Source organism: Drosophila subobscura, chromosome A (assembly GCF_008121235.1).
Source record: "Drosophila subobscura isolate 14011-0131.10 chromosome A, UCBerk_Dsub_1.0, whole genome shotgun sequence".
Lineage (NCBI taxonomy): Eukaryota > Metazoa > Arthropoda > Insecta > Diptera > Drosophilidae > Drosophila > Drosophila subobscura.
Window position 1 is genome coordinate 556,296 of NC_048530.1, and position 16,896 is coordinate 573,191.

General features: G+C 43.0%; 4 protein-coding genes across 5 annotated transcripts in view; 2 read left to right on the top strand and 2 right to left on the bottom strand.

Annotated features, from left to right (window-relative positions):
* The window catches only part of LOC117903560, an 89,072-nt gene extending 88,137 nt beyond the window's left edge, over positions 1–935 (bottom strand). For both annotated transcript variants that reach the window (XM_034815763.1, XM_034815762.1), the window contains exon 1: positions 342–935. The gene's annotated coding sequence lies outside the window, so the exon portion shown is untranslated. The remainder of the gene's footprint in view (positions 1–341) is intronic.
* A 1,425-nt stretch (positions 936–2,360) lies between these two features.
* Positions 2,361–2,912, top strand: LOC117901271 (protein kish). The gene is made up of 3 exons (XM_034811969.1): positions 2,361–2,487; positions 2,547–2,656; positions 2,717–2,912. Exons 1-3 carry the CDS (start codon positions 2,485–2,487, stop codon positions 2,820–2,822), a joined length of 219 nt encoding a protein of 72 aa, XP_034667860.1. The 5' UTR covers positions 2,361–2,484; the 3' UTR covers positions 2,823–2,912.
* A 561-nt stretch (positions 2,913–3,473) lies between these two features.
* Positions 3,474–4,306, bottom strand: LOC117901264 (NADH dehydrogenase [ubiquinone] iron-sulfur protein 4, mitochondrial). The gene is made up of 3 exons (XM_034811959.1): positions 4,144–4,306; positions 3,759–4,076; positions 3,474–3,698 (listed from the first exon to the last, which is right to left on the bottom strand). Exons 1-3 carry the CDS (start codon positions 4,188–4,190, stop codon positions 3,518–3,520), a joined length of 546 nt encoding a protein of 181 aa, XP_034667850.1. The 5' UTR covers positions 4,191–4,306; the 3' UTR covers positions 3,474–3,517.
* Positions 4,307–5,648: 1,342 nt separating this feature from the next.
* On the top strand, positions 5,649–16,258 carry LOC117892203 (5'-3' exoribonuclease 1). The gene is made up of 17 exons (XM_034798303.1): positions 5,649–5,821; positions 5,893–6,984; positions 7,062–7,376; positions 7,434–7,898; positions 7,981–8,249; positions 8,319–8,638; positions 8,718–9,611; positions 9,756–10,366; positions 10,435–10,899; positions 10,952–10,975; positions 11,107–11,208; positions 14,181–14,430; positions 14,575–15,185; positions 15,254–15,721; positions 15,775–15,876; positions 15,931–16,032; positions 16,117–16,258. The coding sequence occupies exons 1-17, from the start codon at positions 5,747–5,749 to the stop codon at positions 16,183–16,185; spliced, it is 6,234 nt and encodes a 2,077-aa protein (XP_034654194.1). The 5' UTR covers positions 5,649–5,746; the 3' UTR covers positions 16,186–16,258.
* The last annotated feature ends 638 nt before the right edge of the window (positions 16,259–16,896 follow it).

The following is a 16,896-nucleotide window of genomic DNA, read 5'->3' on the forward strand; positions in this document are numbered from 1 at the left end:
TGGACGGGTGTTTTATCAGCATATCAATAACAGTTCGACAAAAAACATACATACATATGTACATACATATACGAGAACGAGCTCCTTATATACTTTTCAATTTACTATTCTTTTGTACATACATAAATTTAGTTCACTTCAGTTAAAGTTTACCCGAGGCTGACCGACGTGGCCTCTCTGCTGCGGCGCATCGTGCGTGTGTGCATATGTACATAATTTTTTGGGCGACCGGTATCCCGACGGCAATACACACAAATGCGTATGTATGTACATATGTATGTATTTACATATGTATTCGTTTGCTTTCGAGAACGTATTTTTGAAACTTTTATTGTACTTACCTCTTTAAAAGTCCAAGAAACGCGAGTAAGCATCAACAAGATTTTGGTGTAACTGCAAGGGGCTTTTCTGTTATTTTTTTGTTTATTATTGAGGATGCGTTTTGATCACAGTCATACTTCTGTACATATATGTATGTACATATGTATGTACCCAAAAAGTGGAGGAGCTCTCTCTCACAAAAGACCCAGATAGCTTTGGTTACACACACACATCAGTTTTATATGTACACACATATGTACTGTTCGAAACGAGATATTGTATCCGAATATTTTAAAGAATCTGTGCAATCTGTACTTTTAATTAAAGTGGGAACTCTGATTTACTACAAATGTTACCACAGGCACAGGCTGGGTGATCCAAAATGCGAGCTTATGCTGAAATGAAGATGAAGACGGTTTGCTTTCCTTCCAATCTGACGCATAGCGCACAGTCAAGACAACAGAACGTAAAAATGTTTATCACGCGATTTATCTTTCACTTCTAGCTCGCCGCAGAAATCGAACGTTTTTAACGATTACTATGAACGAACACTACTACTATAACGAACACTATGAACACGAAGTTAAACTATTACACTATTAAAAAACTATAGTGTAGTGTGCTGGAGGGGGGGGGGTTGCGTTTTGCTAATGAGAAAGACAGAGAATGTGACCGCGGACTCATCGATCAAATATACCCGATATATAGATAACAAAAAAGTATACACGAGCAAAAACAGGGATGATATTCGCATGAAACCGCTGAGAGATTTTGCCTAGCCAAATGTATTAAGGCTAGTACTCAGAAAAAACTGAATATAATATATATATATTTTGCTAGCAGCAGAGTGTGACCAGGTGAAAACCGCACTCCGTACGGTTACACTTCTCAGGCAGCTGTATTGTTTTGTTTACCTTTTTGCAAATGTGTGAAAATGTAATAAAAGGTTAATAGAACAATGAATGCAAAATGGATCCATGCAGGAGAATTTTTTACTGAGACTGGCGGCTCTTGCATGATGGCAGGAGGAGGACAATCAACGAAATAAGCTACGACAACTTTGATTAAACCCATATCGGCAGGAAAGAAACCAGGACGGTAATTGTCCATACATTTGAGTATTAGAAATCATAAAAATATGTGTTCATATGGCTGGGAATAACATCTGCAGCCTTCTTTGATTGGTGGAGCCTCAAGGCCGTGCCAAGGTATATTTGTGCCCGTTGCAAAGTTGTAAAACGGCGCCTACAAGCACCCTTCCTATTCAAAATTGGATAGTTTCGAGCCCAGATTGTCGCCATCGCCCCTTCGCACGACCCTATGGAGCAGTACTTGGTCCCAAAAGGAAAACAACTTAAAACATTTTGTTAACAGCCCAACCGGGTCTGTGTCTTGGCAACATGAAGATACTGGCGTTCAAATAAGTTAAACAAATTAAAAATGCAAATAAATTTAATATAATCTCATGAATCTATAGTAATTGTTTCCCTTTTTGCCGTTTGATGGCCTTAAGCTCGTTTAGAAGCACGGTGGTCATTTATCTTTCAACTTCAGCGGCATTGTTGCCTCCATTTGATTGAGACTTTACTCTCTGTTTGCTAGGTACCCTCTCGGAAATTAAAACAGATATATATTTTTCGAGCTGCTAGCAACATACCAACGAATACCACACAAATACTATCAATACCACTAAATACTATCGTCTGACTTTCTAGATTATTTCGGCCTGGCTAAAAGCCTAGTACTCAGATCGAAAAAAGGGGCCGCTAAAAAAATCAGGGATGATATTCGTATGGAACCGATAAGAAATTTTTGTGCGCACAAGTTACTTTCTAGCGGCTGTACGCCAGGCAGTACTCAGATCGACAAAAAAAAAAGACCGAAATAATCTAAAAAGTCAGACGATAGTATTTTGTGGTATTGATAGTATGGTATTTGTGTGGTATTGATAGTATTTGTGTGGTATTCGTTGGTATGTTGCTAGCAGCTATAAAAATATAGATCTGTTTTAATTTTTTTGAAAAAGTTTATTTTGGTATATTTCCGCGGCGCTTACGGTATATTTGATCGATAATGTCGCGGTCACACTGTGTATATGGCACGTCAATTCTATGTCAAGCATAGTATAAAGCATCCAGCCCAGCCCACAATCAATTTGTAAAAATGGTTTGGATACCGTGGCCCGTCTTTAAAATCAGTACAGCTTATATCTTTGTCTTTCTCAGAGTGCCCTGTTCAATTTCCAAAGCTTGCTGTCCGTCATCCTGCTTCTGATCTGCACATGTGCCTATTTGCGGTCCATGTTCCCCAGCATCATCGACCGAAAAAAGACTGGGTAGGATCCATCAAAACACCCTCCTACAGTTCTAATACAACATTTTTCTCTTCATTGCAGGCTACTTGGAACCTTTTGGAAGTTGGCGCGCATTGGCGAGCGAAAATCGCCCTGGGTCGGCGCCTCTTGCCTCTTGATGGCGTTCACTGTTCTCTTTTGGAGCTAACTTTAAGTTTTAGTACTGGGCATATTCATGGCTCAAACGCAACAGACAAAATTGTATCGTGTAACTATGTGCATATGGATTTACTTGAGTACATTCACACTTATTTAACTAAAATGCTTGGATTGTAAATACATATGTACATATTTGTGAGTATAAACATTTATATGCATTATTTACCATTGGAATTTGATGTGAGCTGACTGACTGATGGTGATTGCGACTGAACCTAATATCGACTATAATTATGTCTACGGACAATAGCAGTTTCACTCAAGAAGATCTGCGAATGTTGTGGCCAGCAGAACAATACGAACGCCGGCACTAGAGGATGGAACGGTTACTTGAGAACAGTTGCAGAAGAGTCACGCTTTAGAGCTAGCCTCTTTTGGATCCCCGACGGAAACATCTTGACCAGCGTTCAACTAGATTTTTTGGAAATCTGGAATCCACGAATCTGAGAGGCCTGACCTACCGGGAGCGAAAGAAACAATCGCGGCATCGCCAGCACCCAATTCATGAAGAGCAATCGGTTGGTTTAATTACATTTTGATTTGTTAATTTATATTGAGGATGATACACATTTCCATTTCAAGCTCTCACTTTTAATTAATTCAACTGAAACGCTTATCGGGACAAAAAAATCCTTTGGTCGTAATAGTTTGATGGTTCATGGAGTGATCAAGCTTTCCCCCAATCTACTTGGTAGAAACACGCGTGCGCTTGTTCCATGAAAAGTTTACTCCGTAGTTCTTGACGCGGTCCTTCTTGGACTTCACTTCGCCATCGATATACCAACGCCAGCCGTTTCGTTCACAGTAGGTAATAGCTTCATCTTTGCTGCCGAACTGCACATTTAAATTAGACAACGGGTCGCCACTGTGAAATACGCAAGATTAATGTGTACCAGGCCATTAACACGATAATCGCTATACTTACGAAGAGGCCCAGCCCATGAGAGGGTTTTCCCATCGCTCCCTATTGTCGAACTCAATCTGCCAATTGTTAATGTTGTCGGTTCCGCTTTGCATTGCATTCTTAGGTGGTATGTGAATGCGCACACGACGTTCCTTAAGCTGCACCCCAGGCACTCCGGAAATGGGACCAAGATTTACGGCTGTGGGCACGGTGATCGTTCCATTCAATTTTTTGCGCTGTTCCAGCTCCTCAGGACGGGCCAATGCCGTTTTTATATCGAGCGGAGCGGTATCTTTGGTAGACGTGCAACGAGAGGCTGCGATTATATTGGCTTTTAATCTACAGTACCACCCAAAAACAAATTGGATGGTTAACATTTCTCAGATTTGCGAGGTTTGACACTTACAACTGAAAGGATTTAGTCCTGCACATGACTCGGCATAGGAGCGACATTTTTGCAATTAGAATTACGTAAAATTGGCAACACAAATCAATCGGTTTTGTTTAGTATAGGGTCGTTCATGAGCGAACGAAAAAGAACCATGAACTGCAGTGAACGAAATGAATAATAGGCTCTGCATACTGAGCCCATTCCAGTGGAACATTGGGATTTTTTTAAAGATGTGAAACGCCTGTTCACATGGCACCATCCATCATCCATGAAAAAACAGCTGATGCTTATAATTTCGTGCCAGGGAAAATTGGTCTCATTTTTGTATTTAAGGCAGGTATCCGGCACCACAAGAACAACAAATTTCTGCCAAACTTCATATAAAAACAACCGAGCCAAAAATGTTTGGTTCGACTTTTTGTTTCTTGAGTATCCAGCAACGTTGACAAAATAAACAGATTTGTATCGATATATCGATACGAAGGGCGTTTGTGGACTGAGAGAACAGCTGGTAGACAGGCAAGACATATATGCTGACAGTTATTTCTGTTGTGTAGGAGGTGGAGGTGGAGGAAACAAGTGCGCTCAAAAAAGTAAAAGAGAGTCGAAATAGATCGTCGGACTCTAAAAAATACTTCTGCCATGACTTAATTGAAAATGAAATCATTTTACTGAAATTAATAAATGAATTATTTATTATTTGTGCTCTTTTGGCAATAATGGACGTTTAGCAAGCCATATGCATTATTGGCAAATGCCAAATGCATTCTCAATTCAACTACCAGCCCTTTTTGTTTCTTTTTTATTTTCAGTTTAAATTTCAAACTGCCACTGCAGTACACATGTTTACAAAACACAGCTGATTCGTGTGCCTGTATTAGTAACGTTCCACGCACAAAAGAAATATATAACAAATTTTTGGCTAGAATTTTTTGCGGTGCTGGATACCATCCTATATTTTGCTTGTGCGTGGAACGTGGCTTTCAAATAAGTTAAACAAATTAAAAATGCAAATACATTCAATGTAATCTCATTAATCTATAATAATTGTTTCCTTTCTTTGCCGTTTGATGGCCTTAAGCTCGTTTAGAAGCACGGTGGTCACTTATCTTTAAACTTCAGCTGCATTGTTGCCTCCATTTGATTGAGACTTTACTCTCTGTTTGCTAGGTACCCTCTCGGAATATACAACAATTCTATATTTTTCGAGCTGCTAACAACATACCAACGAATACCACACAAATACTATCAATACCACAAAATACTATCGGCTGACTTTCTAGATTTAATCGGCCTGTTTTTTTTGTCGATCTGAGTACTGCTAGGAAGTAACTTGTGCGCGCAAAAATTTCTTATCGGTTCCATACGAATATCATCCTTGCTTTTTCTAGCGGCCACTTTTTTTCGATCTGAGTACTAGGCTTTAGTGGTGGTACTAGGCTTTAAAAACAAGCACAAACATCGATATATATACATTCATATAATTCGATATATTGACTGATATATTTGCTACACCCCTAGATGGAAGCTGTTGGACCCCTTCCTAGTATTGACAGTGACCAAGCAATAGTTGTTCTGACTTCGATTTTTCCAGTAAAAAATTTACGCTTGGGCTGATATGGGGGTTCCGAAGTTTTTTCGCTATATCAGCGAAAGGTATCCATGCCTGAGCGAATTGGCGCGCGAGCACAGCGTAAGTTATGGGTCAATGTTATATACCCCAACCACGTCATCAGCTGTTTGCAATCCTTTTCATGCTGAAAGATTCCTGAATTCGACAACCTTTACCTGGACATGAATGGCATCGTCCACAACTGCTCTCATCCGGATGACAACAACATACACTTTTACATGGAGGAACAGCAGATATTTCAGGAGATATTCAACTATGTGGATAAGCTATTCTACCTGATTAAACCTCAGAAACTCTTCTTCCTGGCTGTGGATGGAGTTGCCCCAAGGGCGAAAATGAATCAGCAAAGAAGTCGTCGCTTCCGCTCTTCTCGAGAGGCTGAGTTGCAGGAGGCCAAAGCGCTGCAAAGAGGAGAAAAGCGGGAGCACGAGCGCTTTGATAGTAACTGTATCACACCAGGCACTGATTTCATGGAGCGGCTGCAACAGGGTCTCCGTTGCTTCCTCAAGACAAAGATCTCCACAGATCCACTCTGGCAGAAGTGCTCTGTGATTCTCAGTGGACAGGAGACGCCGGGCGAGGGTGAACACAAGATTATGGACTACATACGCTATATGAAGGCCCAACCTAACTTTGACCCCAACACCAGGCACTGTTTGTATGGCCTGGACGCGGATCTTATCATTCTGGGTATGTGCACGCACGAGTTGCACTTTGTGGTTCTACGCGAGGAAGTCAAGTTTGGGCGAAATGTTAAACGTGCTTCCGTAGAAGAGACGCGCTTTTTTCTCTTACATCTCGGACTGCTTCGGGAGTACCTTGAACTGGAGTTCCACGAGCTGACCACCGCTCAACAGAAACTAGACGTGGCCCAGCTAATCGATGACTGGGTCCTTATGGGCTTCTTGGTCGGCAACGATTTCATTCCCCATCTGCCCTGCCTTCATATCTCATCCAATGCCCTACCGCTGTTGTACAAGACTTACATACGCATTCACCATTCCCTTGGTGGCAACATCAACGAACACGGCAAGCTCAACCTGCAGCGACTGCAAACCTTCATGACGGCTCTTAGCGAAGTAGAGTTGGAGCAGTACAAGGAGCACGCCGACGATCTAAAATATACGAATTCCAATACAGAGGCCTTTGACATAGACATTCAAGAGAAATCTTCCAAAAACTACGAATCTGACCTGGAAGCCTTGATCGATGACAGCATTAAGGTTGGACCGTCCTACCCTGAAAATTATATCAATTATTATTGTTTCGTTATTCATTGTTTATTCTGATTCGCTTGTAGCTCTACACGGACGACAGTGAGGAGGATCTAAGCGACGAAGAATGTGGCATGATAAAAGAGTTCCAAAACTACAAACGTAACTATTACCGTAACAAGTTTAATATTGGCTCGCGGGGACAGAATCAGCTGATCGAAAATTTGGGGCAACACTATGTGACGGCGCTGCAGTGGATCCTGGATTATTATTATAGGGGCGTGCAATCGTGGGACTGGTACTATCCCTTTCACTATGCCCCTTTCATCAGTGACCTGAATAGTATCGAGACTGTTAAGATAAAGTTCCAGTTAGGTACGCCTTTTCTTCCCTTCGAACAGGTATATGATGCTCCCTTCTACTTGTAGTACAAAATGTTCATATACACTTCATTTCAGTTACTCGCTGTTTTGCCGGCAGCCAGCTTCAGGCTCCTTCCTGCTGCCTATCACGATCTCATGCTGAAACCGACCAGCCCGTTGGCGGAATTTTACCCCACGGAATTTAAAAGCGATCTGAATGGTAAAAAGCACGACTGGGAGGCCGTCGTTCTAATACCTTTCATAGACGAGTGCCTACTACTCAGCGCAATGCGACCCTGCGAAGCTCAGCTTTCGACCGAGGAGAGAGCTCGAAATAGGCACGGACCTATGTACCAGTACGACTACAGTCCCCACGATGCGGGCTCGATGGCAGCCCTGCCACCGCTGAAGGCTCTGCAGCGCGTCAACTGCACCGAAGTGGCCCTGTGGGCCGGAGATATTACCCTGAATCTCTCATACAGTGTTTGTGTTGAAATGCCGAATTCGGCGCGTCACGTCTTCTTCCCTGGCTTTCCTACTATGAAGCATCTATCCTTCGATGTATGTATTATTTTTATGTACTAATGAGTTATTATTTTAGAATTCAAGCGCCGCATATTTGGTCTGCATTATATTTCGTTAGTTTGAGTTGCGGCACGGTCGGGTAAAAGTCTTTGAGCAAGTCAGCCGCAACCAAAACATGGTGTTGATGCCACGAAAGCAATTGGTGGATGATTCTTTGGATTCATTTGCTGCACGGTATTTGGAACAGGTGGTGCACATTGGATGGCCCCATCTTATAATGGCCAAGGTTGTAAAGGTCGCCACACGAAACCAGTGTATCGACAAGGAGGGAAAGTCTTCCAACGAATCGCGATGCTTTGATATGGAGTGCAAGACGCTGCAAGAACAGTTGAGTGCTGCCTTGTTATCCGTGCTGTCAGTCTTTAATGTCTTTAAATTTCGCTCCATTATATTCAGCTTTAGTACGCGCATGGGCATTCAGTTCGACAACTACGATGTTCTCGTATACGTTCGAACGTACGCGGGAAGCTCCGTCCATTTTGGCGCAAAGGGCACTGTGCAAATGAAGGATGCCTGGAGCAGCAGTATTACTGAATACCCTGCTCAGGGCTTGGTATGCGAATTGTCTGTGCAAAAGAACATGCGCCAGCAATTCTCCAAAATAGAGCAACTTTTCCCCTCCGGCAGCTTAGTGTTTTTCATCGGCAGTCCTTATTATGGTAGCGAAGGCACTGTGCTGGACCCACTGCTCATCTATAGCTGCGGACGCATCCAGAGTAAGCGTTGTTCAGAAAGTGTAGATGCTTTCTGCTCTTTGTCTCCACAAACTTTAATACAACCTGAGTGTTTTTGTAGTAAATATTCGGGTTTATCCCGAGCCGAACCTGGAGGAGGCGCGTCTGGAGCAGGAGGAACGCGATAAGGACTATATAAATACCTTCGACGTCTGCCGCCAACTGAACATCAATGGCAGAGCCCTGGGCCGTCTGACCGGCACCTTCTGGGTGGTGCTCGGCCCGCGGCGCGAAAAGATGGAAAACGTAGCCAAACACAATATAGGACTCCAGTTGAAGTATCCCCGACAGAACGAGGAGCGGGCTGGTTACTGCCGTCGCTCAAACAACCAGTGGTTCTACTCTAGCCTAGCCCTCAAGCTGATGCAAAGATACTGCGAGCGCTTTTCTAAGGTAGTCAAGTACTTCGGTGTCAGCAACGATAGGAACGAGTACTTTTTTGAACAAGACATTTTCCCGGATGCCATGGGTCAACACCATATTGAGGATCTGGCTAATTGGGTCCGTCAGCAACCGCACATGAAGGTGGATCGCATTGCCTGCGGCTCCAAGACAGTCTGCAAGGAAACTGTGGAACAGCTGATTGTCGCCGTCGAGGAGCTGCGTCCAATGCCTGTGAAGGATGTAAAGCTGCAGGTGAAGCCGCACCTCCTCATTAAACCAAATGTCACACTGCCCGAAGTGTATAAATCACGTCGACCTGTGCGCCTCTTCGATCGCGTCATTATCGTTCGCACCATCTACATGGTTCCAGTCGGCATCAAAGGCACTGTCATTGGCGTACACCCTGTCACCGATCCCAATCCTGTTCGGCTAGAGTGCGTTCATGCCATCGACACCTTCTGTGAGGTTCTCTTCGACAAGTCCATTCCCAACTGCAACGACATCCACGGCATAGCGGAGGAGCGTGTTTACAAGATACCAGAAAATGCTCTCATTGTAATTTGCTTAAATGGTGAGTAGTACATCCACCCTCTTTTATCCATAAGTGAATTTCGATAGCTACAGCCATGGCCATAGCCATGAACCTTGTTCTACCTGCTTCACTTTTGGCCCAACGAAATCGATGTCAGCTAATTCCCAAAATTCTCTCGCTTAGAAAATGGACAGAATCAGCAGTCAGAAATTCAGAAAAGGCGACAGAGCTTTCATCATTCCAACCAAACGAACGCCCCTCGTATAGAAAAGCGAGAACAACAGAATATAAAGCTACAACGGCAGCAGCAGCACCCACAGGTGACTAGCAGCCGTTATGTTACGGCTGCAGGGTCGAACTGGAATGAAATCACGATGAAAGCTGAGATAGCCCATGAGTTTGTCAAGCCGCGGTCCGACTTCCCGTCTAAATTTGAGCAGGCCAAGTCGGCTCAAGATGGTGCACGCCATCAGCAATGTTTTTTTGCCAACCGGGGTCGTTCGACCTTGCAAACTAAGCCTCAAGCGGAGGACACAAAGGAAAGTTGTGGCCAGAGCTCTACTCGACTTCAGGGAGGCAGTGTTGGCACAGTGCCGAAACCAAGCATCACATCGCCAGCGATCGCGACACCACAAGAACAGACTCTAGCTCTCATGTCGCTTCTGGGCTTGAATAAAGAGCAGGACTCACTGCAGCAGCCACTTGGTCATGTAACTCGTATGTACCCGCAACAGCAACAGCCGCTGAAATTTCAATCACAAATAGTGGAGCGACCACTTCCTGGACAAATGCCTGTGAGTGAAATTTCAAACGTGTCTGGATACATTTTTCTTCCAATTTCAAACTCCGAATTTTGACCTAGAAACTGCCACAGCCTCCGCTCTTTTGGCAGAAGGAGGCTCAGCAGCAAAAACAGGCACAACAAGCCAACCGCGTTCAGAGCCAACATTGCTTTAAATCTCTGCAGACACTGGAGGTAGATCTTCGTCAGAAAGATGCGTGTCTCGCACAGCAGCATGCTAATCACCAGAATCAAATACAACAACGGCATTCTCAACAGATGCCCCCCCATATTTCCCCAATGACTAATAACAACGGAAACCAAGCATATTATAATAAACAACTGGGGCATGAAGTCTACAATAACAGCAACCCTCGGACAACACTTGAGCAGAAACAGTATCAGGCACAACATCCCCAGCATCTGCAATATATAGTCAGTTCCAGACCTCATTATTCTTCTATAAAAGACTTTGTGCCCATACAGGCATATCGTCCCAAGATATCGCAGCGCCCTCAATCCATCGGTCAAATAGAGGCAGAAGTGGTGAGTTTATATCACAAATTTTCAAGTAATTCCAAGTTTTATATTTTCGTAGCCGTCATCGACAACAGAAGGAGAAGTAAACTCCCGAACTAGTCCTCGGAAGGCAGTACCAGAAAAATTACTGCTGCACTGAAACAAACGCTGAACACACAGGTAAGAATTAGAGCAATCGACAGACTAAATCTCCATAATCCCTCTTTCCTCTAGCCTTCGACATCACAAGCTGAATGTACTACCATGTTAGCTGGGAAGGTCGATTCAGGTGCAGGTGCAGAAGCAGATGCAGGTGGAGGATCCACAGCAGCCCAGGTAGTTAGAAGCACTCTCCTTAAACACTTTTTCGCCCACCTAAGCCCTTATTTGTGTCTCTTTCTTTTCTGCGCAGCTAAAGATGAAGAAACAACGAGTTCCTCGAATTGGCGCAAAATTCGATTTGGATTATATTATACATTGAACTCAAAAAGACGAAGACAACGGGACACATAGAAATCACACGCAGCTCGTTGAAATAAATTATCTTAATATTAATACTTGTACATAGCACATTTCACTAATCTTACGTCACTTATAAAGAACCTCAACCCTATCCGTCCATTAGATCTTTCATGCATCGCCTAGCACCCACATTTATTTATATAGAATGGGGAATACTACCTTTGGAAAAGGTATTCTAAACTTTTCGGACATTTTTTAACGCACATATGTACATATATGTACATACATATATATTCTAGAACGGGATGAACAGCCGAGTTGATACACGATTTTTATTTGATGACTTATGCATATCTCTTAAACTGCAAACATAATTTTTGGCAAATAATTAATGGTAAACCTGGTACTCAAAAGAATTTAAGGGGATATCAGATTTATGTAGATGGATGTAAATGAGTACAGTGGCTCAGTCGCACAATCTGACAAGAGTTGTGTCAGTACACATGTGTTTAAACTTTAAAATTACAAAACGAGAAGGGACGTGTGAGACGCTTCCGTCGGCACTCAGTACTAGATCTGTACATTAGCGGTTATTTGTCAAATTTTAATTTTTTTTCTTGATCTGTCATCTACATCTACAACACTTCTCACACCAACACGCTCCTTTAGCTCGCCCCCCTTCCCTAGACCCACACACCGCAGACTCACGGCAGAGGCACAGCCATGAAGAAACTATAAAGGAGGTCTCGTCGGCAAAAACTAGGGAAACTTGCGAGTGAAAAGTGCGAGTGAAAAGTGCGAGTGAAAGGGCTCTCGCTGTAACTTTCCGCATTGACAAGCACACGAGCACTGAAAATTGGGGAAAGTAGCGAGTAACTCTGCCACCGACGAGATCTCCTTTATAGTTTCTTCATGGGCAGAGCCAGCGGCAGACGGCCAGTGTGCGGCCACTGCGCGAAGCAGAGTGTGAATGAGAGAATGTGCAAAAAACAAATATAAGCTGCGGGACGGGTGGGTTTAGCCACGGCTATGGCAGAGGCGGAGGAACGGCAGGGGCAGACGCCACACACTGCGCGAAGCAAATATAAGCTGCGGAACGGCGTGGGTTTGGCCACTGCTAATTAATTTCTTCATTGTGGCTATAATAAAGCTCCAATAATGCCCCAAAACGGAATGGCGTTTTTAGTTTTCTGCTATCTTGAAAATTGTAGATTTGGGAGGTTTTCGCCCTTTTGCGGAGGCGGAAGGGGGTGTGGCTCTTTTTTGAAATACTCTTGTAACAGTGTGAGCACACAGAAGTATGGATGCAAAATTTGGCTTTTATTAGCTTTTATGGTCTCTGAGATCCAGGCGCTCAACAAAACGGACGGACAGACAGACATGGCTCAATCGACTCGGCTATTGATGCTGATCAAGAATATATATACTTTATGGGGTCGGAGACGTTTCCTTCTGTGCGTTACATACATTCACTTTGTGCACAAATACAATATACCCTATTTACTCTTCGAGTACCGGGTATAAAAAGTGCACTAGACTTATTGTTCTTCAAAAAGTAGTTGAATTAATTGAGTAACTCTGATTTTGTATTTCGTATTCGTAACAGCCTATAAGCGATTTGGAATGGATTTTACTAGGCACTGGCATACCTATAGCTCTATGGAGTTCCATGCGTATAGCAAAGCCTCTATTAGCTGTATTTACACATGTAGTAGTCAGATGATGGGAAAAGAGAGAGAGAAAGAAAGGGAGAGCGTGATGGAATAGAATGTGCGGTATGTCAACAGATGGAATATTTCATTAGGAGGAAAGATGATAGACGCTATAAGAGTATAAGCTACATAGATTATTGTTTCTTATTAATGTTTAACAATGGTCAGTTTAACTGACGGTGTCCTACGAGATATGTACAAAAATTAAATGTCAATAAAAACTGATTTCCATATAATTCTGCAGCGATATTATTATCGTAATTTATTGAGAGGTAACTTATTTACATATTTATATTTTATTACGCTTGCTATAGACTTAGACCATGTAAGGAAAACTGCTCGGAAAATCGCCGAATAGGTTGGAAAAGGCTAATCTATGGTTCACTACATAAATATAAGGTTCCATAATAAGTTTAAGCTGGTCAAAATTATTCGGAAAGGCCACGGCTAAATTTTATAGGCCAAAAGGGCATTTAATATTAAAAAAAATTAGTCAAAATAACTTTAAAAATTCATAAAAACTAGAACCTACATTAAAATTTATCGGGAAAAGACGTTTTCCCAAAGAGTGGGTCTTACATTGAAAAAGTAACATTTTTATTAAAGATACCGACCTAGTCCATTTGTGAGCTCTGAGAAAATTAATTTGTCGAATAAGGTGTTTTGATGCTATATCATCTAAAATTCCCATTTGTATACCCGGTACTCGAAGCGTAAATAGGGTATATTGTATTTGTGCACAAAAGAATGTATGTAACGCACAGAAGGAAACGTCTCCGACCCCATAAAGTATATATATTCTTTATCAGCATCAATAGCCGAGTCGATTGAGCCATGTCTGTCTGTCCGTCCGTCCGTCTGTCCGTCTTGTTTGTCGGCTAGTTCTCAGAGACTATAAGAGCTAGAGCCACCACTTTGGCACCAGACTGCTGTATGTTCACACTGAAACCAGTGTATTTAAAAAAATGAGCCCCGCCCCCTCAAAAGGGCAAAAAACCTCCCAAACCTCCTACAATTTTAAAGATAACAGAAAACTAAAAACGCCATTCCGTAGGGAATGGCCATATATATTAGATCACCAAATTGGGATCCGATTGGATCATTATTATAGCCACAATAAATCACGTCGACCAGTGCGCCTCTTCGATCGCGTCATTATCGTTCGCACCATCTACATGGTTCCAGTCGGCATCAAAGGCACCGTCATTGGCGTACACTGTCACCGATCCCAATCCTGTTCGGCTAGAGTGCGTTCATGCCATCGACACCTTCTGTGAGGTTCTCTTCGACAAGTCCATTCCCAACTGCAACGACATCCACGGCATAGCGGAGGAGCGTGTTTACAAGATACCAGAAAATGCTCTCATTGTAATTTGCTTAAATGGTGAGTAGTACATCCACCCTCTTTTATCCATAAGTGAATTTCGATAGCTACAGCCATGGCCATAGCCATGAACCTTGTTCTACCTGCTTCACTTTTGGCCCAACGAAATCGATGTCAGCTAATTCCCAAAATTCTCTCGCTTAGAAAATGGACAGAATCAGCAGTCAGAAATTCAGAAAAGGCGACAGAGCTTTCATCATTCCAACCAAACGAACGCCCCTCGTATAGAAAAGCGAGAACAACAGAATATAAAGCTACAACGGCAGCAGCAGCACCCACAGGTGACTAGCAGCCGTTATGTTACGGCTGCAGGGTCGAACTGGAATGAAATCACGATGAAAGCTGAGATAGCCCATGAGTTTGTCAAGCCGCGGTCCGACTTGCCGTCTAAATTTGAGCAGGCCAAGTCGGCTCAAGATGGTGCACGCCATCAGCAATGTTTTTTTGCCAACCGGGGTCGTTCGACCTTGCAAACTAAGCCTCAAGCGGAGGACACAAAGGAAAGTTGTGGCCAGAGCTCTACTCGACTTCAGGGAGGCAGTGTTGGCACAGTGCCGAAACCAAGCATCACATCGCCAGCGATCGCGACGCCACAAGAACAGACTCTAGCTCTCATGTCGCTTCTGGGCTTGAATAAAGAGCAGGACTCACTGCAGCAGCCACTTGGTCATGTAACTCGTATGTACCCGCAACAGCAACAGCCGCTGAAATTTCAATCACAAATAGTGGAGCGACCACTTCCTGGACAAATGCCTGTGAGTGAAATTTCAAACGTGTCTGGATACATTTTTCTTCCAATTTCAAACTCCGAATTTTGACCTAGAAACTGCCACAGCCTCCGCTCTTTTTGGCAGAAGGAGGCTCAGCAGCAAAACAACAGGCACAACAAGCCAACCGCGTTCAGAGCCAACATTGCTTTAAATCTCTGCAGACACTGGAGGTAGATCTTCGTCAGAAAGATGCGTGTCTCGCACAGCAGCATGCTAATCACCAGAATCAAATACAACAACGACATTCTCAACGGATGCCCCCCCATATTTCCCCAATGACTAATAACAACGGAAACCAAGCATATTATAATAAACAACTGGGGCATGAAGTCTACAATAACAGCAACCCTCTGACAACACTTGAGCAGAAACAGTATCAGGCACAACATCCCCAGCATCTGCAATATATAGTCAGTTCCAGACCTCATTATTCTTCTATAAAAGACTTTGTGCCCATACAGGCATATCGTCCCAAGATATCGCAGCGCCCTCAATCCATCGGTCAAATAGAGGCAGAAGTGGTGAGTTTATATCACAAATTTTCAAGTAATTCCATGTTTTATATTTTTCGTAGCCGTCATCGACAACAGAAGGAGAAGTAAACTCCCGAACTAGTCCTCGGAAGGCAGTACCAGAAAAAATTACTGCTGCACTGAAACAAACGCTGAACACACAGGTAAGAATTAGAGCAATCGACAGACTAAATCTCCAAAATCCCTCTTTCCTCTAGCCTTCGACATCACAAGCTGAATGTACTACCATGTTAGCTGGGAAGGTCGATTCAGGTGCAGGTGCAGATGCAGATGCAGGTGGAGGATCCACAGCAGCCCAGGTAGTTAGAAGCACTCTCCTTAAACACTTTTTTTGTTTTCGCCCACTTAAGCCCTTATTATGTGTCTCTTTCTTTTCTGCGCAGCTAAAGATGAAGAAACAACGAGTTCCTCGAATTGGCGCAAAATTCGATTTGGATTATATTATACATTGAACTCAAAAGACGAAGACAACGGGACACATAGAAATCACACGCAGCTCGTTGAAATAAATTATCTTAATATTAATACTTGTACATAGCACATTTCACTAATCTTACGTCACTTATAAAGAACCTCAACCCTATCCGTCCATTAGATCTTTCATGCATCGCCTAGCACCCACATTTATTTATATAGAATGGGGGAATACTACCTTTTGGAAAAGGTATTCTAAACTTTGTCGGACATTTTTTAACGCACATATGTACATATATGTACATACATATATATTCTAGAACGGGATGAACAGCCGAGTTGATACACGATTTTTATTTGATGACTTATGCATATCTCTTAAACTGCAAACATAATTTTTGGCAAATAATTAATGGTAAACCTGGTACTCAAAGAATTTAAGGGGATATCAGATTTATGTAGATGGATGTAAATGAGTACAGTGGCTCAGTCGCACAATCTGACAAGAGTTGTGTCAGTACACATGTGTTTAAACTTTAAAATTACAAAACGAGAAGGGACGTGTGAGACGCTTCCGTCGGCACTCAGTACTAGATCTGTACATTAGCGGTTATTTGTCAAATTTTAAATTTTTTCTTGATCTGTCATCTACATCTACAAAACTTCTCACACGAACACGCTCCTTTAGCTCGCCCCCCTTCCCTAGACCCACACACCGCAGACTCACGGCAGAGGCACAGCCATGAAGA